At 48.3% G+C, this 22,212-nt stretch overlaps 1 protein-coding gene across 1 annotated transcript in view; it reads right to left on the reverse strand.

Annotated features, from left to right (window-relative positions):
• Znf831 (zinc finger protein 831) overlaps positions 1-22,212 on the reverse strand; it is a 102,103-nt gene that overhangs the window by 41,674 nt on the left and 38,217 nt on the right. Inside the window, exons 2-3 of the mRNA XM_021727673.3 lie at positions 17,603-21,345; positions 16,767-16,906 (exon numbers count right to left, since the gene is read on the reverse strand). Coding sequence (XP_021583348.3) covers positions 16,767-16,906; positions 17,603-21,310 — 3,848 coding nt within the window. The 5' untranslated portion in view covers positions 21,311-21,345. The remainder of the gene's footprint in view (positions 1-16,766; positions 16,907-17,602; positions 21,346-22,212) is intronic.

The following is a 22,212-nucleotide window of genomic DNA, read 5'->3' on the forward strand; positions in this document are numbered from 1 at the left end:
CCGCTTTGTTCACAAATCTCAGTTCACAAGAATTAGACTCCCATGGTTCTCAGAACCTGCTAGGGAGAAGGCGAGGAAACTTGCATGGCCACTTGCCTTTGTTTAGCTGAGCTGCTGCCTGGATGTGGCCACAGTCTCCTGATCCCCAGGGCTGCCTGTAGAATGTTAAATAAGATATGCAGAATGTGTCTTGTGTGTTGGCTTTTCCTGGCTGCAACAATGAGAGAGTGGCTTTGTGTCCAGACTTGCAGGGTTTCTATGGGACAAGCTTGTCTCCCCTGCCTAGGGCAGGAACTGTCACTACCCAGGGCATTTAGCCTTCTTTGAAGCAGGCTTCCCTGCTGGTCAAGACCACAGGTTCCAGAAAGATCTCTCTGAGCCAGATTGGGAGGAGAGGTTAATCACAAAGCCTAATCCAACTGGGGTTTCTGCAGGGATGAGTAGAGAGTGATTTCAAAGTGGTGCAGAGACAAATGGAAAAGGGAGGTGAGTCATGTGCAGAGAATTCTGTGCTGTAAGTCACCTTTGCCTGAGTCAACAGGTGACTGCCACACTCCTGCGGGTATTAAAGAATGGCATAGTTTGGTTTGAATCCATCCCATTTGTTGATTCTTTTTTTTTATTATTATTATTATACGACAATAGTGGAATGCATTGCACTCCTTATTCATTTCCTTATTACACATATACAGCACAATTTTTCATAACTCTGTATATAAAATATGTTCACGCCAAATTATGCCATTATACATGTACTCTTTTTTTGCATTACAATGCTTAATACACATATATACCATAATGTTTCATATCTCTGTTTGTATATAAGGTATGTTGACACCAAATTCAAATCTTCATACGTGTATTTTGTATAATCATGACCCCATTTGTTGATTCTTGATTTTACTTCCTGCACTTTAGGAGTCTTGTTAAGAAAGTTAGATCCTAGGCCAACATGGAGAAGATTTGGACCTATTTTTCCTTCTATTAAGTACAGGATGTCTGTTCTGGTGCCTGAGTCTTTGATCCACTTTGAATTGAGTTTTGTGCAGGGTGAGAGATAGAGGTTGAATTTCATTTTATTACATATGGATTTCCAATTTTCCCAACACTGTTTGTTGAATAGGCTATCTTTTCTCCAGTGAATGTTTTTGGCACTTTTTCTTTCCTTTCTTTTCTTTTCTTTTTAAATATTTTTTTAATTGTAGATGAACACAATATCTTTATTTATTTATTTTTATGTGGTGATGAGGATCAATCCCAGTGCCTCATGCACATGAGGCAAAAGCTCTACCCCTGAGCCATAACCCCAGCCCCTTAGCACCTTTTTCTAGAATGAAATGACTGTATTTATGTGGGTTTGTGTCTGTGTCTTATACACTGTACCATTGGTCTACATGTCTGTCTTGGTGCCAATACCATGATGTTTTTGTTACTGTGGCTGTGTAGTGTAATTTAAGGTCTGGTACTGTGATGCCTCCTGCTTCACTTTTCTCACTAAGTATTGCTGTGGCTATTCTGGGTCTCTTGTTTTTCCAAATTAATTTCATGATTGCTTTTTCAATTTCTGTAAGAAATGTTATTGGGATTTTAATAGGAATTTCATTAAATCTGTATAGTGCTTTTGCGACTATGGCCATTTTGACAATATTAATTCTACCTATCCAAGAACAAGGGAGATCTTTTAATCTTCTGAGATCTTTATTGATTTCTTTCTTTAGTATTCTGAGGTTTTCATTGTAGAGGTCTTTCACCTCTTTTGTTAGATTGATTCCCAAGTATTTTATTTTATTTTTTGAGGTTATTATGAATAGTAGAGTTTTTATAATTTTCCTAAATCATCACTGATGATTAGGAACGCGAAACTAAGAAGCTTCTTCTCAGCAAAGGAAATAATCAATAACGTGAAGAGAGAGGCTACAGAATGGGAGAAAATCTTTACCACCTGCACCTCAGATAGAGCATGAATCTCCAGGATATGTAAAGAACTCAAAAAACTTAACACCCCAAAAACAAATAACCCATTCAATAAATGGGCAAAGGAACTGAAATGTTCACAGAAGAAGAAACGCAATCGATCAACAAATATATGAAAAAATGTTAAACGTCTCTAGCTATTAGAGAAATGCAAATTAAAACTGCTCTAAGATTTCATCTCACTCCAATCATAATGGCAATTATCAAGAATACAAGCAACCATAAATGTAGGCAATGATGTGGGGGAAAAGGTAAACTTAGACATTGCTGGTGGGACTGCAAATTGGTGCAACCACTATGGAAAGCAGTATGGAGATGCTTCAGAAATAACTTGGAATGGAGCCACTATTTGACCCAATTATCCCACTCCTTTATACCCAAAGGACTTAAAATCAGCGTACTGCAGTGACACAGCCACATCAATGTATATAGCAGCTCAACCCACAATAGCTAAACTATGGAACCAGATGAATGGATAAAGAAAATGTGGTATGTATACACAATAGGATATTACTCGACCTTAGAGAAGAATGAAATAATGGCATTTGCCTGTTAAGTGAAATAAGCCAATCTCAAAAACGCAAAGAACGAATGTTTTCTTGATAGGCGGATGCTAACTCACAATAAAGAGGGTAGGGTAGGGAAGAATAGAGTTATTTTGGATTAGGTATAGGGGAGTAAAGGAAGGAGAGGGGATATGGGGGTAAGAAGGAGAGTAGAATGAATCAGACATTATTACCCATGTACATATATGACTACATGACTGATGTGATTGTACATTATGTGCAACTGGAGGAATGAGAAGTTATACTCCATTTATGTATGATGTGTCAAAGTGCATTCTACTCTCATGAATAACTAATAAGAACAAATTTTTAAAAAAATAAATATGAAAAAATCATTTGAAAAAAAATGATTTTTTGAGCCACAGGGACTCAGCTCAGTCAGAGTAACTGGAGATTGCAAGGAGAGTCCCACCTGAATCCACATCAAATCAAGGTGGAGAGTTCCACCCTGAATTTACATCAAGTCAAGGTGGAATTTGTTTCCTTTTGCTCTTGGGGAGAGAAAGGTGAACCTTGGTGTTATTTTCTAAGCAGTATTTTGGTTCAACTCAGACAGGGTCTTTTTTTTCTCTTCTGGATTCTCTCAGAAGGCTCTCTGTGCAGCCGCTGGGGACACCAGCCTGGCCAGGCAACTTCTGCACACTGGCCTTCATCAACAATCAAGCAAGACTCCCAAGGCATGGCTAATGCTGGTGACCCATCAGACGCCTTCCCCAGGCTGCACATCTGTCCCCCTGTTGTCCAGGGGACATATTTGCCCCTGCCTCAAAAGGATTGTCTTGGCCAGTGTGAGCCAGTGTTACCCCCCTAAGGAGTTTGTATGGAAGACTCTAAGCCATTGACCAACTGTTGCAGGACTCAATGGATCAGCTCTTCACCTCTGAGCAAAAAGCTGGCATGGCGCAATTCGCGCCCAAGCTCCCATGGGATCAGGCCTTTGTTCCTCAGACTCACCCAGGTTTGCCTCCTCACACCTCCCAGGCCTCCTAAGAGCCCCCTGGCCCAGGTCCCAGGAACCCAGCCTCAGGTGTCGCAATGTGAACTCTATTTCTCAAAGAACTGGTCCTGGGCTGCTTAAGAGGCATTGTTAGGTGGGCAAGTGCCTCTTCTCTGGTGACACTGCACTACAGAGTCCCTTCCGCTTCTCACATTATCTCACTGCTTTAAGATCAATGCAGGTTTGAGTTTACGTCTAATCTGCCACTCTGAGCTCTTTAGTAACCTAAGTCTTTTTTAACTGTGTTCCTATAGGTCTCCGATGGAGCCTACGTGACAGGCCCTCCGGAGCCCAGGAGTCCCCTCTGTTCACAGGCCTCATGGACACGGAGCAGGAACGAGCCTTCTTGCCCGGTCAGCCCAGCAGAGGCCTGAAGCCTAGTCAGCCAGGCTGTCCAGGTCAGGGACATCAGTTTTGACTGGAGTTCAGTGGGAAATTCAAGAAAGGAGGTAAGTGAGGCTTCTGTTGGGATTTTGGAACTGGCTGAAATCTATTTGCCATGCTGCTACCCTACTCTCTAGGGAGGGCAGATGGAAGGCGTGGTGGGACACAGGCCTGACTCACACGCATGTGCTCTGGGGAAAGCTGGTGTTCTCACCCTCTCGCTTCCTCTCTGGACTCCACGGGGTCAACGAAAGCCAAGGAGTAGAGTAGAGGGTGCACAACCCAGCCCCTGCACCCACACAGCCGCACCTGGGCTGTGCAGCCAGCAGGACACAGGACGCAGCCACAGGTGGAGAGGCCACGTGAACTGAGGCCACGTCTGTAGGGCTGGCCTCAGTTCACATCGCCTCGGAGGCCGTGCTCTCGTTGTCAAGAGTGCAGGCTCATCGATAAGGAAATGGTGCCATGATTAAGAACAGGCCCTGGGCTCAGACAGACAGACGTCTCTCTGGAAGGAAACCCACCACACAGACCTACTGTGCTTGGGGCCTGGCTTCTCCCCATCATGCTCCCTTTGGCGACAACTGGGTGTTCAGGGTTGCAGTGTGCCCTTCTCCCACACAACCTCCAGCCACCCCCGCACTCATTTCCCTTCACCTGGGGCGCCACAGCTCATTGTTCCATTTGCTGGAAGCTTCCGGGAACAAATCTCTGAGTGTTTCATGCTTCGTACGGCACTGTACACAGTTACAAATTAATCAATAAAATCCAATTCCATGGTCCAGCGCTTGCTTGGGGCACGGCAAACGCATTTTGTGAACACTCTGAATCTCTATGCCTCTAGTGAATGTCAGGGCAATTAGGAATCCAAGTATAAATTTTCCATTTCCACTCTGAAAATGTACCCTGCATTTTCTAATCCCCTTCCTTTAACTCATGTAGTTTCATTAACGAAAACAGCCATTTTCATTACAGTGTGGTATTTGGAGTTGGCAAAAGACAAAGAGATAAATGAAACAGAATGGAAGGCCTTGAAATAAACTCCAAGTATAAACGGGAAGCCGAAATGTAGCAAATACACGAGAGGAAGTAGCCTCAAGCAGGGTCTGCAAGCATTTCAAGCAAATTCCAGATAAATACTTTAGAGTTAGCAGGCCACGTAGGATCTCTGTACAAATTCGTTTTCATATATATATGTGCATATGTATATGTCCTCTTAAAAACATAAAACCATGCCTTATGAAGACATGTAAAAATAGATCAAAAGTCATGATTGACCCACAATCCATAGTTGTCTATATAACAAAAATAAAAATAAATCCATATATGTATTATATATATATATATATATATATATATATATATATATATATATTAGTCAAGTGTGTGTGTGTGTGTGTGTGTGAATGCATATATACTCATGTAAGAAAACAGAAGAGAATATATTTGTATATTTGTGATTTAGGGAGATTGCGAGTAGGGAGAGATTTCTTAGTTAAGACCCCAAACTAACAGTCACAAGGGAAAATGCCAGTCCCTATGAACACATCAAGGTGCAGGACTTCTTGCCAGGCGTGGTGACATACACACTGACCCGGGAGACCGGGTCAGCCCCAGGAGTTGGAGGCCAACATGGGCAACAGAGTGAGATTCAGTTCAAAAAAAAAAACAAGGAAACCAAAGCACACAACAACTTCTTAATGACAAAAGAATCATAGGCAAGATTTTAAAAAGAATTCCATTTCCAACAGTAGAGTGAGCTAAGTACTGAAGCCAGATTTAAAGTTAGGTAGTCAGTAGTTAGGTAAATCGGGTCTAATACCGAGTGAAATCTAAAATGGAAGCCATACTGAGAATGACTCAGGGAAAACAGGACAACTCATGGAATGTTTATGAAGTCCTGAAAAGGCCCTAGGCCAAAGTCCACCTCAAAGAAGTGTTAACCAACAGCCCTAACAGATTTCGAAATAGCCCATCCCAGAGAAGTGATAATCCCATCCCAAAAGGTGATAATTAGGCCCACCTGTGTCCCACCCCTCGGGCCTTCCAACCTACATTCCATCACCAAAACTATAAAAAGGGGAAACAACCGCACTTCCACGGATTCCACCTCCTGGGTCCCCTTCTTCCTCCGGGAGAAGTCTTCTCTGCTGTCCTTTAATAAACTTCTAATCTCTACTCTGACCTTGCCTCTGCATGCTTCTTTGGTGTTATTCTTCAACATTGGGGAAGCAAGGACTCGTCACCAGTCAACAGCGGTATCAGTACTCAGATTGAATATCACCCCCCATGTTCACCCTTCTATTGAAAACAAATGAAAATGCGGATTAAATTGTAAAAATTTTGTAAACATCTAAATGCATTGATTTTTTTAAAAAAATATTTTTATAGAAGGTAAAGGGAAAACTGAGACCTGGATGGGCAAGCTGGCCTTCTCTTGGAGGGCATTTGTCTATCATCAGCCCAGAATGTGCCCAGGTGAGAGTAGAGTGGAAGACAGCCTCCGTTCCTGCTTAGAGCGGAGCCCTCTGAAGGTCCTCGCCAACCCATGGGTACACTAGGGCTAAATACTGCCACCCCACTGCCTGCCCAGCGGACCTCAAAAACACTCCCAAATCAGACCTTCAACTGAGTGTAGGAGAGAAGACTCTCTTGTTGATTTCAGAAGGATAAAACAGCCGCACATGGGCTTGCAACTGAATTCACAAGGCACAGAAGACTGGAAAAATATCTAAAGCCAGGAATTTCATTTAAAGTGGCGTCTGGTAGGGCCCCGAGGCACCTAGCAGAAGCAAAACAAATATTTACCGCAGAAATCTATCTTCAACCCAGTGTCAAAGTTCCAAAAACATCAGCTCACAGTTCAAAAACCCCCAAACAGACAAAGAACCAAGTTACCTTAAGAGGAAGCTGATACATAAAGCCGAGCCCCACGTGCGGAGATGCCCCATGTAGGCATTAACAAACGCACAGCAGTAAGTGTGTTTAAAAAAAGAAATTGAAAATAAGAGTAAAGACTAAGAGATCAGAATTGCCAAGCAGATTTGAAAATAATGGAAATTTCTGGAAATAAAGCATACTATCCACTAACAACTGAATTTAAAACTCAGTAGAACAATAGAAGCAGGGGTGTCAATTAAGAGGCTGTTGCAATAGAGGCTGGGGTGACTTGAGCTTAAGATGCATAATGGCAGTCTGCCCACCACCCCAAATAAAATACTGCATAAACGGGTGGCCAGTGGCTTTGAAGCAGTCCCTGAAAGGAGAGGAGCAGGTGAGGTATGCCTCAGAGGCCCCACTCATTGGTGAGGAAGCTCTCTAGGTCCAGCAGCATTTGTTGGAAAGAGCAGGTGTGTCCCCACCACTCCTCTTTAAACCTTTGTGAAAATTCAATTGACCACATACTTGTGGTTCCTTTCCCTACTCTCTATTCTATCCCATTGATCTTGGTCTATTCTGATGCAAATACCACACCGTCCTGACTACTTTAGCATCATAATAAGCCTTAAAATCAGGTGGCCTAGTCCAGGCAGCATGGTATTCACATTCAAATGGGCAAATAGATCAACAAGTGGTGCTGAAACAATCCATCTGACATCTTAAGAATTATATAAAACAGGTGAAAATGGATCATAGGCCTAAATATAAAACCTAAAAATACAAAGCATTAGAAGGAAACAGGAGAAGTGACCGTGGTTAGACACACATTTTTAGTCAGGGCACTGAAAGCAAATCAACAAAAAATAATTTTATCCAAATTAAAGATGCATGCAACTTCTTTAACACTGGAGAGAGAAAGAGGAGCCAGGCACAGGAAGAAAACAGTTTCAAATCACATGACTGGGAAAGGACTTGGAATATATAAAGGATTCTCAAAATCAACAGTAAAAAAATAAACAACTCATTTTTTAAATGGGAAAAAGATTTGAACAAAGACTTTCCCAAAGAAGATAGACAAATGGTAAATCAGTCCATGGAAAGATGCGTAATATCGTTAGCAAATTCTAAGTATAAGGAGCTACTGCTACACACCTATTAAAATGACTAAAACTGTAAAGAATGGCCATGCTAAGCATCACCAGGGATGTAAGGAAGCTGGCACTCTCCTTCACACACTGCCAGTGCAAATATGAAACCACACAGCCTCTCTGGAAATCAATCTGGCAGCTTCTTCTGCTTCTTATTTGTTTGTTTGTTTGTTTGTTTATTTATTTTTGCAGAGCAGGGGATGGAACCTAGGGCCTCACATGTGCCAGGAAAAGGGAACGGTGCCCCTGCCATGTGGCCCAGCCAGTCCAGAGTCAGGAGCTTCCTCCAGAGAGGTTAGAGCAGGTGTGCTTATACAATCTGAATATGGGCATGCAGAGTTTCCTTTGTAACAGTCCCAAACTGAAACAAACCAATGTCTGCCAACAAGTGAATGAACAAATTGTGGCATGTCCTCCCAGTGGCACACTGTTTGATAACACAAAGGAATGACATACCCATGACAAGTTTCACAATAATCATGCCGACTGAAAACCATGAGGCCAAAACAGAAGAACAGTATACAGTGTATACATATATGTGTATGTATTCCCATTTCTATAAAGTCTAGAAAAACAAACTAATCTATAATGACAAAAAGTATATCAGTTGTTACTGGGGATGGGAGGCAGCCGGTGGGCAAGAGGGAAGAATTACAAAGGGGATGAGGGGACTTTGGGAGGGAATGGCTATGTCCATTATCTTTATTGTATTTTTAGTTTCTCAGGTGTATACATGTGTCAAAACTTAGTAAACTGTATGCTTTAAATAGATGCAATTTATTAAAAGTCAATTATATTTCTTTTTTCTCAGTTATATTTCAATAAAACTTTACCAAAAGTAATTCAGTAGATTAAGAACACTAGCAAAATTTCAAAGATACTTCTGAACAAAGTATCCAGATTACAGCAGAAAGAAATAAAGTTGATAAAAGTAAAAGAGAGATAGATGAAAGATAAAGTCTAAGATACATTATTTCAATGCTTCAGAAACAGAGGAAAGAGAATGGGGGGTGGGGGGGAGACAGTGTTTGAAGACTGACAGCTGAGACTTTTCTAGTGAGATATGAATTCACAAACCGTAAAAGCTCCCTGGATTCCTAATGGAATACATAAAAAGCCATGTACACCTATACACATCAAAGTAAAACTGTGGAACACCAAAGATTAAAAGAAGATCTTAAAAGTGGCCAGAGAGAAAAGACTTTGAAAAGCAGAGACGTGGCTGAGAGCTGAGTAATAGCTGACTCCTCCAATACCAAATGGAAACCAGGGGCCACACCATGACGGCTTTGATGTGCCCAGACGAAGCAGCAGAAATATTTTTCAACAACAATGATGAAATAAATATATTTTCAGGCTAATAAAAACAGAGAGTGCTCTCTCACCTCAAGAAACCCTAAGTGATATGCTTTAGGCAGAAGGAAACATTCCCAGAAGGAAGGTCTCAAGTTTAGAACAGAGTGAGAGGGTGAGATGCGGAGTACAGACAAGCGCATCACAGTGGACACACAGGAAACCTACCTAGTGACTCCAACAGGCAAAGAGCCCGTACAAATCTGAGGCATATGTAGGACCCTGTGAAGCATGCCTATCATCAAAACCTGACAACAATGAGCTCCAGTGAGCAGTGATGGACCTCACCCTAGGGGTGGAAATCCCCAGCGAAGACAAGTGGAGGGTGGCCTGTGTGTCCTCACACCATAGGATCTTCAAAAGCATAATGCTGAGCTAGAAAGTCAGGCTGATGGATCCTAACTGCTGCAGGTCTATGATGTGCTTCAAATGCACAAAGCAATGCTCTAGGTGGTGATGAATACATCGCTTTCTAGATGACATATGAAATCATGGATTGACAGGATTTGAGTGAAGCACATGAAACTACCTCATTATTTTTTCGATTTTATTTTCCTTTTCTACATATTATATATAATGGATATGGTAATTATTTATTTATTTATATTCAATTTTTTATTTACTTATGATATTATATATAATACCTGTTGTAAAGTTTCATTTATTTTATTTTAAGGCTTGGAGGAAAATGTGAAATGATGTTAATGTTTGTTAATTTTGTTTTTGTCATTTGCCAGAAGTTTGGTATTTTTTCTTTCTGAACTTCCCCATATTTTTTATTTTTCAAAAAAAAAAAAAAAGGAAAAAGAGAACAGATACTCTGATGCATGAATTTTATCATTCATGAGCTCTGGCCCACTGGGAAATCTCTGCTGCAGGATTTCATTTTCCATAGAAATTAAGACAACTGAAGCAGAAACGGCAGACACAGATACGCAGACCCGAGACACAGGTTCTTTCACTCTCTGAGGAGAGAACACAAGTGGCAGATCATGACTGATCGGCGATAGGCGCATCCATAGGTGATGGAGAGGTGATTGATGGACATAGGCAGATATTCAGATGATAGACAGGTGATAGCTGGATTCACAGGTGACAGATGATTGATAGATGATAGGCAGAATCCTAGATGATAGATAATTGATAAATATTAGATAAATAGATGATACGTAGGTGAGATACAGACAGATAATTAATAGATGACAGATATAGAGAGATGGATAGATAGATACCTGTAGACATGGGGGTGGTAGATGGATAGATAGACAGGCAGAATAATGCCCCCACAAAGGTGTCCATGTCCTAGTCCCCAGACCTATGAATACATGACCTTATATGGCAACAGGGAATTTACAGGTGTGTTTAAAGGGCACTGACCTCACACTGGTGATTATCCCAGATTTTCCAGTTGAGCCTAATCTAGGTATTCACATGAGGGCTTATCAATGAAAAAAGAGGCAGAGGATTGTGTCTATGGGGAGGATGAAGCACAAGAAGGAAGACCTGAGCTACCAGCGGAGAGGCTGGATCCTGTACCCAACCCAAGCCAACAGATACAATTCTCCCCGAGAGGTTTCCAGAAGGGTGAAGCCTGTGACATTCCAACTTGGATCCGGCAATCTCCATGCTGGAATACTGTCCCTCAGAACTCTAAAGTGATTACTGAATGTTTGTCATTAAAACAACACCCTATGTCTGGCGATGTGTTATATCAGCCATAGAAAACTCACCCAGACAAGCAAGCAGGTGTACAAAGAGGCCCCAGACTTCATCAGGAAAATACTCCTGTGTGGTTATCCACAAAGTCAGTGCATATGAAACAACTCCTGTGTCACTCTTGACTTCTTTATAAATCAGTCATAAACTACCATGTTAAAAGTGGGTTGGCTTCAACATGCAGAGCCCTTCTGGGGAGCAGAACTGAGCTACTCCATGTGTGGCCTCGAGCATGGAGTACAACACACTGGCAGATGAGGGTCTCCTTTCAGCATCATCCCAACGTTACCACCCAGGACTGGGCCCCAGCTCCAGGCCCTCTGAAGGACAGCCATTTCTCTGAGAGGCTCTGACATCCAGGCAATTCCATCACCAGAAACCTGATGACCCTTGAGGCTTCTGGGAGTCCAACAACGGCAGCTCCCTGATCACATCTGCACAGGCCAAGTGAGACAGAACCAGCACCTTGGGAGAGGTGTGTAAAGAATCATTTCCCGCCACCCAGGGCCATCTCCCAGACCCTGTCCAGACATTAACATCATAAGTCTCAGCATTGCTTCTGAGTGGCAAGGATAGAGACACTTGGGCATGATCCTCTCTCCGCTAGTTATGTGAGCTTGGGGAGGCCACTGTAGCAGACACTTCCTCTTGTATGATCTCCTCTCCTTCCTCTCCTCAAGGGTGGGAGAAGCTGTGACTCGATGCCTATAAAAGATGGCAAAGGTGAAGATACCTTGCTGATGTAATGGAAGTCCCTTATCAATTTGCTGTAATTAAAGTCCCTGGGAGGGCTTTGCCTACTCTGGTGAGTCCTTCGGCAATGAGTTTAGAGATCAGAGACCTGAGGCTGCAAAGACCTTCTGTCTCTGCTGCTGACCTTTAAGAAGCCAGCTGCTGTGAACCCCATGTCTCAGAACTGCAACCTCTGCCCACAATTTGATGGAGTTTGGGATTACAACCTTCCCAGTCGGGCCTGCAGATGAGAGCATGGCTTAGTCCACATTTCGATGCGGGCCTTGTAGGACTGCAGCAGAGGACCCAACTGAACCATGCCCAGGCCTCTGAGGTAATAAATGGGTGCCATTTTAAGCCCAAAGTGGTGACTTGTAACTTGTCATAGAAACCAGCGTATCCTCTGAACCACACAGCTCTGTAGGAGGAACAATGGAAATCTCTCTGCCAGAGAAACTTTTTAAGGAATACAAACAAGAAAAAGCTTCTTACAATCTGCTCCAAATGTCCAAAGTTGTTGGAAGGAAGACCACAGAATTGGTGCTTTCTTCAAGGTGGATGACCTGCCAGGTGCTGCCCTATAGCACAGCGCTCCCTGTGAGATCAGGCCAGCAGCCCAGGCCATCTCATGCCTGTCTGAGGGATCTGGCCTCACTGGGAGCCAGTGTGGCAGCCTCTGCCTGAGACAGTCATCCCTACCCACTCCTTCTGCCCCGAGGTCTCCCTTTCTTGCTGGTGTTGGAGCTGCAAAACAATAGTCTTGTGGGGTGTAGACACATGCCCCAGATTTGGGCTCACTGCAGGACCCTTGACAAGCCTGTATTTCTCTCTGGGCCTCACTTCCCCACCTGCACAATGAAGGCATCATCGATCTGCATCGATTTGCATTGGTTCCACCTTCTAACCGAAAAATAAACAGCAGTGAACCGAGTCATTACCACATAACAGGCCTGAGTGAAGGGTCCAACCTGGTTCACTAGGAGCCTCTTCAATCTAACTCCCATCCATGCCAATGCTTTGGCCTGAGGGCTAGCTCTGCCCTAACTAGCTGTGTGGCCTCAATGCATGTCCCTCCACTTTCTGGGTCTCCGTTCTCAGATGTGAACATGGCAGCTGTGTGTTTAGTTCCCTGTGTTGCACGACATGCTACCACAAATCCAGCCACACACAGCACCACCCATGACCTCTCAGCTCCTGAAGTTCAGGTGTCTGCACCCAGCTTAATTGCATTCTCTGCTCAGGATACAACAAGGCTAAAATCAGAGGTTAGCCAGGCCACATGCCTTCCCAGAGCTCAAGGTCACCTTGTATGCTCCCTGACTATTAGAACAACCTGCTCAGCTGCAGCTGTGAGAACGAAGTCCTCATCTTCTTGCTGACTATCAGAGGGGGGCTGCCCCGGCTTTCTGAGGCCACCCGCCATTTCCACCAACAGGCAACTTTGCCCCTTCAAAGCAATAGGAGAGCAACAACTGCACTTCCAGGTTTTCGGATCTCTTCTACTTCTGATCTTCAGACTCTCTCTGGTTAGTTTAGATCTACCCATACCCAAGAAGAGGGTGATTCAGTGTGTGCCCACTAGGCGGTGGTAACCTTAGGGACCATCTTAGAATTCTGCCTCCTGCACACCCCAACAAGGCTATTTTCAGAATTAAATGGGTTAATTATTATATGTGAAGAATATAAAACATTGGCCTGCACATGGGGCCATCTGCTTAAGACTGGAATTCATGTCTCTGTAGCCAGCTCACTTTGGGACCCACAGTTCTCCTCTAACCCCCGCCTGCTTTATTTCATTGTTGATTTCCATATACCTTCATCCCTCACTCCCTTCCTGGACCAGGAGCACCTTGAAAGAAGGAACCATATCCTACCATGCACACTCCAAGATGGTCCCCAACTCCTTCTGGTTGTCACTTCCCTCCTATGAGGAATAGGGCTGGCCTGGGTTACAAATAGGATATTGCAGAAACAGCAGAATGTGACTTCCAAGGCCCTGTGGCTTTGCTATGCCCTCTCTGATCTTTGCTCTAAGCAGCTGGTCATCATGCTGGAAGGATGCCCCAGCTATCCATGGAGAGAATACACATGGGGTGGGAGACTGAGGCCTCCTGCTGGTAACCAGCACCCTGGGGGAGCCAGTCGAAAATGAGTCCTCCAGCCTCCATCAATATTTCAGAAGCCTGCAGACCTAGTGGGGACCTTGACAGCATCCTCCATGAGTCACCCCACTCCAGAACCACCAGATAAGCCACTCCTAAATCCTCAGCCCTACCGAAATTCTGAGAAATCATAAGGCTTTCTTGTTCAAAGCCACTGAGTCTTAGAGTAATTTGTTACATAGCGATAGAGAATTCGGGTAGCTCTCAACCCATATTCACCAAGTTCAATGAATACTGAACACAATATCTAACAGTCTCTAGTGCCAGTCACTGCTCTGAGTGCCGGGGACACAAAGGCTCACGCTCTGTTGGGAACCAGCTAGTGGGTATCCAAACAAGCCAACGAAGACAGTGGGATGCTGGAAGGAAATTCCAGCCTGATAGTGGTAGGAGAGCAGAAGGGAGCCGCCCAGGCACAGCTATGCTGCTGAGACAGGGTGAGGCAGCAGGCAAGGAGCCAGAGGCAGGCAGGCTAGTAGAGGTAGGGGAACCAGCAAGCACGATGGCCCCCAAACTGGAATTAAATGAAAGGACAGTCACGAGCCAATAAAGGAATAGAGGTGAGTGACTCAAGGTTAACCAATAATGTTTGGTAGATACAAAAATCTCCATCCTCATTCCACATAGTCGGGGGCTGCCGGATGGAGCTCTAGGTCCTCACTAAAACCTCCTTGTGCCACTGTACCCTGTCCCTTCGTGTTTCCTCCACAGGCTCTTGCTGAGGACCTCCCTGTCTCACAAAGCCAACTGTTAGAGCAAGATCTGCAAACCCAAATGCCTATGAGGGCCAGGTAGACAATATAACTGAGATGACAGTGGGGAGAGGTGGGGACTGCGGCAAGCTGGAAAGCACAGCTCTCTCCCACCAAGGGCGGCCAGTGCTCAGCCCCAGCCAGCTGTCACCATGCAAGAGCTTCTAAGAGTCAAAAGGAGTGAGAAATCCAGACTTTTGTGTGAAACTAGATTTTTACTATGTAGCTAAAAAGTGTCAGAACTGGCCTAATGAGGTTCTTACATAACATTTGGCCCCACAGCTGCTTCTGGCTCTGCCAGGCATCCTGGAGAGACATCTCCAGGCCTCTGGGGGCACCAATCTGGGGCTTCCCAGCCTTGTTTGGGAATTCCCCCTGGAGCATCCACATGTGGGCAGCTGGCAGGGGCACATTGACTGTGGAATTGATGGGTTGAAGTCTTGGGAAGGTACAGCCATCCAGGAGACCCCTCCCCCGCTTCCTCTCCTCACATCTTCTGCATTCCTGCTGCTGCCTCAGACTTTGGGCTTGTCAGTGTCACACACATGTTAGTGAGAAGCCAAGTAGAGAAACAACCAGGTGCCAGCATCCCTGAGATCCCGGAACCCACAGGCAGCTACTCCAGTCCATCAGCATGCACTCCCCGTTCCTCTGAGGACAGCATCCAAATCTTCCCTTGGGGGACTGCCCCTCCTCAGTCCACCCATTTAGGTCACGGCTCATGGTTAGGCCTGCAAGCCTGTGTCACAAGGCAATGGACCTTCTGTTGTTTGGGCTACTTTGATTTGGGCTTCTATCACAAGAGCCTGAATGACCCATGGAATAAAGGATGTGTCCAAAAAATGATGGACATTGGGAAGGACAGGTCGTGAATTGGCACAGCATGGAGATTCCATCCTCTTAGCAGGCTCCAGGGACAGTGTCACCTTCATCACCCTTTAGCAATACAGAATCTGAGGCACTCCCCAGAGCTATTGGGTTCTACTTAGCACTGCAAGAAAATTCCAGAAAACAGGCAACTGGCAAGCTCAAATCTGACCTCTCTGGTTTCCTCTTGAGAAAGTGAGGCTAATAATGAGCCTGTCTCCTAGAGTTCGAGGTGTGGCGAGGAGGACTAGGGAGAAGGCATGAGTGCACCGAGCCACTGTGCCTGGATCAACTCCAGCTTGTGGTCCTGCAGATGACTGGAAATAGTTGAGCACCCCAGCCCCTGAGGGTTCCAGCAGTGTGGGGGAGAGTTAGGAGCTGGAGTCACTGCTGAGGAGCACATAGACTGGGGGTTGAGTTTGGTTAGATCAGAGAAGGCCCAGAGCATTCAAGGGAGGGACCTGTCATATAGGTATTAGGGTCCTGGTTCAGAGGGTGGCTTTGAGAATAAGTAAGGGCAGAGGTCGACCTGGTCACAGGGAATGGGAGAAAAGGAGATCATGGAACAATGAGCCCAGGAAGCCTCAGGGGGTGGACAGAGAGGGGATTGGAGTTGGCAGAGAGCTTGCTTTTGACCTTGTATGGAATGGGAAGGATTTTGAGCAAAGGAGCAAGATGACCAAATAATGAGATGAAGGAAGAGTGGTCTTAGAACCTGCCATCCTCAGGCTTGCATTGGTGGGTGTGTGCATGGATATGCCTCGAAGAGAAGGCTGGGGGCATACTCCCAAACATGAGCAGCAATTAGCTCCCAGGGAAGAAAACTAGGTTATTTTATTGTCTTCCCTTTGCTTATCTTTATTTTCTAATTTTTTCTGCAAAGGCCATACATTGTTTGCATAATTTTTTAGAAAACAATAAAAGCTATAAATAATTAACATGCTTTCTCTTCAGGACTTAAATTGGATGGAAGTGTATCCAACCCAGTTATCTCAGATATTTGCTATATTCCTGGTCTTAGAAAGTCACCACTGAAAACCATACAGATGGCAAAGTATATGGGCTGCTGGGAGGACAACTCAGTCCTTCAACTGTGCAGCTCCAGGCCCTGTGGAGCTGGAGCTCTTTCTCGGAGCACAGAGATGCTCTCTGAGTCCCATGTCAAGTTCTCCTTGAGCTTAACTGTGTTGTACTCGGGGCATGTGCGGAAAGCATGGAGGAGGCCACAGTCCTACCTTTTGGGGTTGATCTTCAGCCTTTTCTGCTTGCTGTTCCCACGAGATGTCTTCACCCTCCTGCGAAACAGTCCTTTCTTCCTTTCTGGATCAGATGGCTGGTCCTGGGACCTCATCCCTGGGACTATTGGGTTGGAGAGCTGAAAATACCAGGCATGTTGGCATGACATTACTCAAAGCCCTCGTGATGGGCAGCCCTCAGGGGTTCTCTCTGCAGATGGACGTCTGTCCATGGACATGAAACACAGAAATGCTACATGGACAAATGGCCTGACTTATATGGGGACTCAACAAGGTGATGGCAGCATGAGCCTGAACACATCTTCCAGAACCCACCGGGGCTGACTCCACAGAGGAAAGCCTAGCTTCACATGGAGCCTGGGGCCACCAGGGCCCATTTCCCTCCTGAGTCCTTCTCCTCGGAACGCTCACACCGATGGGAAGGAGAAGAGCCAGACTGGACCTTGGATTTCCTCAGTTCCAACATGTTTCTCCTTGACCTGCACCCTCAGGGTGACAAAGATGCCACCCCCCACCCCAGGCTCCACCCAGAAGGCAGGAGAGCTGGCTGCAAGCCTGCAGTCTCCAGTATAGTGATTCTTCACTTTGAAATTTATCTTTTTATGACTTTCTTTTGTTTTGCTTGCACTGGGGGCTTTATTCTTTCCTGCCCTGTGTGTGGCAGCCCCACCTCCCTTGGGAGCAGGCCAAGATATTATCATGGACAGCGCTGCTGCAGGAGGGACAGGGGCTGCTTCACCCTCGCCCTTCTCTTTAGAGACCCTGTCTACGGAGCATGCCGTCAGCCTCCAGCCCAGGGCGAAGCTGGGAGTTACCTGAGGTGTCTGCACCAGCTCTCCTCCTCCAGGGCTCCTCCTGGTCCTTCCTCGGTTGCTCACGGCCAGGGCGTCAGGACCTGCATCTTGGAGCCTGCCCCCAGGGAAGTGGAGAGCCTCGTACACTGAAGCGGCCTTCTCCTTCTGCTCCACGGGCAGAGGCAGGCTGCGGCTCAAGCAGCACCATGTGAGCCGGGGCTCAGCTCTCAGCGAGGGGAAGGGGCTCTGGGCCCCACAGCTCCTGGGCGTCCCTAAGTGAAGTGACAGGGCCCGTTCTGGCTGGCCCAGAGACATACCCTGGGGACTGGTGAGAGCCCTGAGGAAGGAACCAGGCTGCAGGGAGCAGCAGGGGGTGCGCAGTGCCGGTGGCTCTGAAGAAAGGCCTTCTGGGGCATCCTCATGAGGGCCCCTCAGGTCCCCACTGGGAGTCCTCAGATTCAGGACACCCTCAGATGTCCTGGACCTTGCCAACGTACTGCCCATGCAAAGACGATGAATGGCGTGCTCCTCACTTCCTGCATCCTGGGCCACGTGGGCATCACACGAGGGGGTGTCCGGGAAGGAGGTCATTTCCCAGGGGGGCCCTGTGGTTGAGCCAGGAGATTCCCTGGCTGCTGGCACTCTGCTGTCTGTCCCTTCTCTCTTCTCCCTTCCCACCTGAGACTCTTGTCCTCCATCCCTTGGCCTGGACCAGCTGGGGTGCTCCAGAATGCCATCTGCCCCACCTGAGGTTGGGCCTGAGCCTGTGCTGAGGGACCAGGGTGTCCCCAGTCCTGGTCCAACAAGGGATGCTTGTTCCTCAGGTGGCCCAGTTGTGCAGAGAGAGTCTTGACCCTGCTGTGGCCTCTGGGTGGCAAGCAGTGCTGAGGGATTCTCTCCCTGAGGTACCTTAAGAAGGTACTTGGGGGGAAAGGTGCCCTCTGCCAGAGCAGCCAGGACACCAGGAGCCTGAGGTGGAGCACCCAGCTGGGAGTGGTGGCCCCGGTCCTCAGCAGCAGCAAGCGATGTGGGCTCCTTGTCCCCTGGCCCTGCCCAGCTTGGGGAAGCAACAGGAGCAGTTGAGGAGGCATCAGAAGAGTCCAGGGCTTCAGCCACCAGCTGGGCACTCCCATGTGTCCCCCCTGGCATCTCCCCATGGTCACCATCCTGCGTCTGACATGGCACGGAGGAAGCCTGCACGGGGCCACCAGAGGTCTCTGCTCCTAGGGGTCCTGGCTGCTCCAGGGGGCCCTGCTCATCCACCTTCAGCTTCTTTCTTTCTGAGGGATGCTTGTCCTCTGCAGGCCAGGGCTCCCCAGAGCTACCACTGGGCCGTCTCAGGACAAGTTGGGTGCAAGGACCAGTCTCCTGCATGCCTCCCGCACCCGGAATGCCCCCTTCCACTTTGGAAGTTGACAAAGCCAGCCTGGGCACTCCTAGGTCACCTCCTTGGAGTGGCCCAGGTGCTGGGGGCAGCTGCCATCCTGTTTCTAGCCCCTCATTTGGAGGAAGCAGAGGGCTCCTGTTGCCTGAATGGGGTGATTCTCTGCTACTGAGGGTTGGGGAAGACGCTGCCCTGGGCTGGTCACTGCCTCCTACTCTGGCTTCTGCCTTTCTCTGCTGAGGAGGCTCAGTCTCCAAGGAGCCCTCAGGGGCTGGCAGGCTTCCCCAAGACCCTGGCTTGGCCTCTACAGAAATGCCCTCAAGGATGGGAGTCCTGCTGTCTTGGGATGAAACTAGGTTCTCACCGCCCACTGCCTCCTCCTGGGCAGGGAGGGCCGGGTCTGTCCCACGGCCCACTCTCACCTCCCTGGCTTTCTGGCCTCCCTGGTGGCTGCTTTTCACTTTCTGGTAGAGCCTCCTGAACGTCTCGTGCCCATACACCTGCCACTTCTCCTGGGAGAACATCTTCAGCTTCCGCTGGCCACCCTTCTTACTGGTCGCTCTGCCCTTCCAGCTTGCCCCTGCGGCCGTGTCGGTTCTCTTTCCACCAGGGTCCTCCGTGGGGGCCGAGGTGTCTCCAGCAAGGGCACATGGCACATCTTCCACGGCAGCCTGTCTGACCAGGGCCCGGGGGTGGCCACTGGGGACATCTGCCAAGGTCAGCCCAGAGCGGCAGCCCAGCCAGGCTGGGGTGGGCCTGGGGCTCAGGGGCTTCTGTGTCCTGGGGCAGGCATCCTTCAGGGCCCGCGGCTCTGGCCATGTCCTGGAGCCCTCAACAAAAGGCAGTGAATTGCTCCTCGTGAGGGGGACATATTCCACAGTGGTGGACAGCTGAGTGGGGACAGAGTGGAAGAAGAGGGGCCGCAACTTGTCCAGAGGGGTGAAGGTCGAGTGGGCGGGGCTGAGGGCCGCCCTCCTGCGGCCAGGCTCCAGCGCCCGGATATCAAAGTGGAAGGAGTCCTTGTAGGTGTAGGGCATGGGCAGGTCAATGCTGCCCTGCTTGGACAGGACGGTCTTGCGGGGCCGCACGTGGTCCAGCTGGGGGTCGTCCACCACAGCCTGGTTGTGCGAGATGAGCTGGGCAATGCGCTCCTCCAGCCGCTTCTTCTCCAGCTCCAGGCTGCTCCCTGGCACTCCTGGCTCAGCCCTGGTGCCCCCAGACCCCGTGCCCAGGCCTCCCTCCCCTTCGGACTCGGCGCTATGCTCCGACAGGCTGTGCAAGGGGCTGGAGGGGACAGGCGGCTGCTCAGCACTGTCCGAGCGGGACAGGTAGCCTGAATCGGTACTCTCGCACTTCCTCAGTCGGCCCTCCGGGACCTTGGCTTCCCAGGGCTTCTCGGAGGAAGCCTCCTGCTGCCGTTGCAGGGAGCATGTCTTCAGTTCTGGCAGCTTCCGCGGGGGCTGCATGCTGGCCACCAAGATCCCAGGTGACGCCATCTGGGTGGAGTCCAGAGAGGACTCTCTGTGGGCAAGTGTGGACCCTGGACAGGAAGCAGCTTCTGCCTTCACACCTTGGTTCTTGGCAACAAGGGACAGAGGGGCATCTGGGGAGAGGGGTGTCTCTGGTGCTCCTTCACCCATCCTCTGGTTCCGACTCTCCCCGCTGCCATCTGCTGTGGAGAGATCTCCAACCCTGTCCCCCTCCTCTGGGAGGCTGCTCCCACCCCCGTCAGACTCCAGGGATAGCCGGGAATTGTTGAGATGAGTCTGTGTCCGCCTATGCTTATAGAGGTTACTCTGGGTCTTGAAGGCGATATGGCAGGTGGCACACGGGAAGGGCCTCTCACCCGTGTGGGACCTGATGTGCTTCTCCAAAACACTGGGCTTCAGGCAGTCCCGGCCACAGTGTGGGCAGAGGTACCTGCCGGCATTCCGTGCCTTTCCTGGGCTGCCCAGTGTGGGCCCCAGGCCTGGGGACAGGACAGGCAGGGCACCCACAATGTTCACTGTCAATGTTGGGGCAGCTGGCTTGCCTGCCGGGGTGGGGCCAGGCCCTTCAGGCTGGAGCAGGGGACTGAGGATGAAGGGCACACTGCCCCCATCCAGGCTGCCTGTCACTAGAGGGGCTCGTGGTTGGAGGCCTCCAGGTGGCACCGTGTGGTACAGTGGGATGGGGAGGGCCTTCAGGAGCACGGTGGAGGGCAGGCCCTGCTCTGGTGGCAAGATGACAGGACTCAGAGTCAGGTGAGGTGAGGCCTGCCCAGCTGGGGGCCCTGGAGGCCCAGGTGCAGGAACTGGCTGGTCCCTGGCAGCTGGGGCAGAACAGTTGGACTCTGGAGCCTCCATTCCACATCTCTGAGTGGGCCCGGATGTTGGGCAACCTGTGGGTGACAACCACACTTTACCATGGGAACCTCTCTTCTCTCCATCAGTAAGCCCTTCCCTAACCCCATGGGCATTTCCTACCCCTTTGAACCCTGACCACAGTCCCCAAGTACTCTTGTCCCCTGGTAGGAAAGAGCAGTCCCATCATGCCACCAACACATGGCACAGGGGTCATCAACCTGGTCTCTCTGAAGCCTGGGTCTTACTTAACATTTCCCAAGGGACCCCCAATTTTTGCCCTCTTTAGGCCCATGGTGGCTGGTCACCATCACCCCCTGGCAGAGGAGACACTGGGAAAATGAGCCAGTTTCATGAGAGATAAGTCAAGGTCCTCGACATCCACAGTCATTAAGTTGCATGACTTACCCAGGGCTCAATTTCCAGATCTGTAAAATGGACGGGGAATCAGGTCCTTCCCCCACCGGGGCTCTGAGTCTTTGATATAAGATGAAGACAACAAGGAGAAAGGTGGGCCATCGTGGAGGCTTGCCAGATCTCCCAAACAGAAGCATAGGACTCTCAGTTATATTTGAATTTCAGGTGAACAATGCATAATGAGTATGTCCCAAATGTGCCTGAGAATTACTCTTAGTATAAGTATCTCCATGGTTCATGCTTGTATTGAAAATTGGATTGTTGACCTGAAATTCAAACATAACTGGGCACCCTGTGTTTGACCTGGCAACATGCCGGGAAAAGGAGCACTCCTCAGCCTCCCGAAAAGGCTCAGAGGTGGAGGGGCTTCCAAAGCCCTTCGAATCTAGATGGGACAGAGTCAACTCCCTCTAAGCAGAAGGAGCAGCTGAGCAAACACCAGGGAAAGGATTCAGAGGGGCTAACTCTGCTCTTAAACCACCGAGGGA

The sequence above is a fragment of the Ictidomys tridecemlineatus genome, chromosome 5 (genome assembly GCF_052094955.1).
Source record: "Ictidomys tridecemlineatus isolate mIctTri1 chromosome 5, mIctTri1.hap1, whole genome shotgun sequence".
In the NCBI taxonomy this organism is placed as follows: Eukaryota; Metazoa; Chordata; class Mammalia; order Rodentia; family Sciuridae; genus Ictidomys; species Ictidomys tridecemlineatus.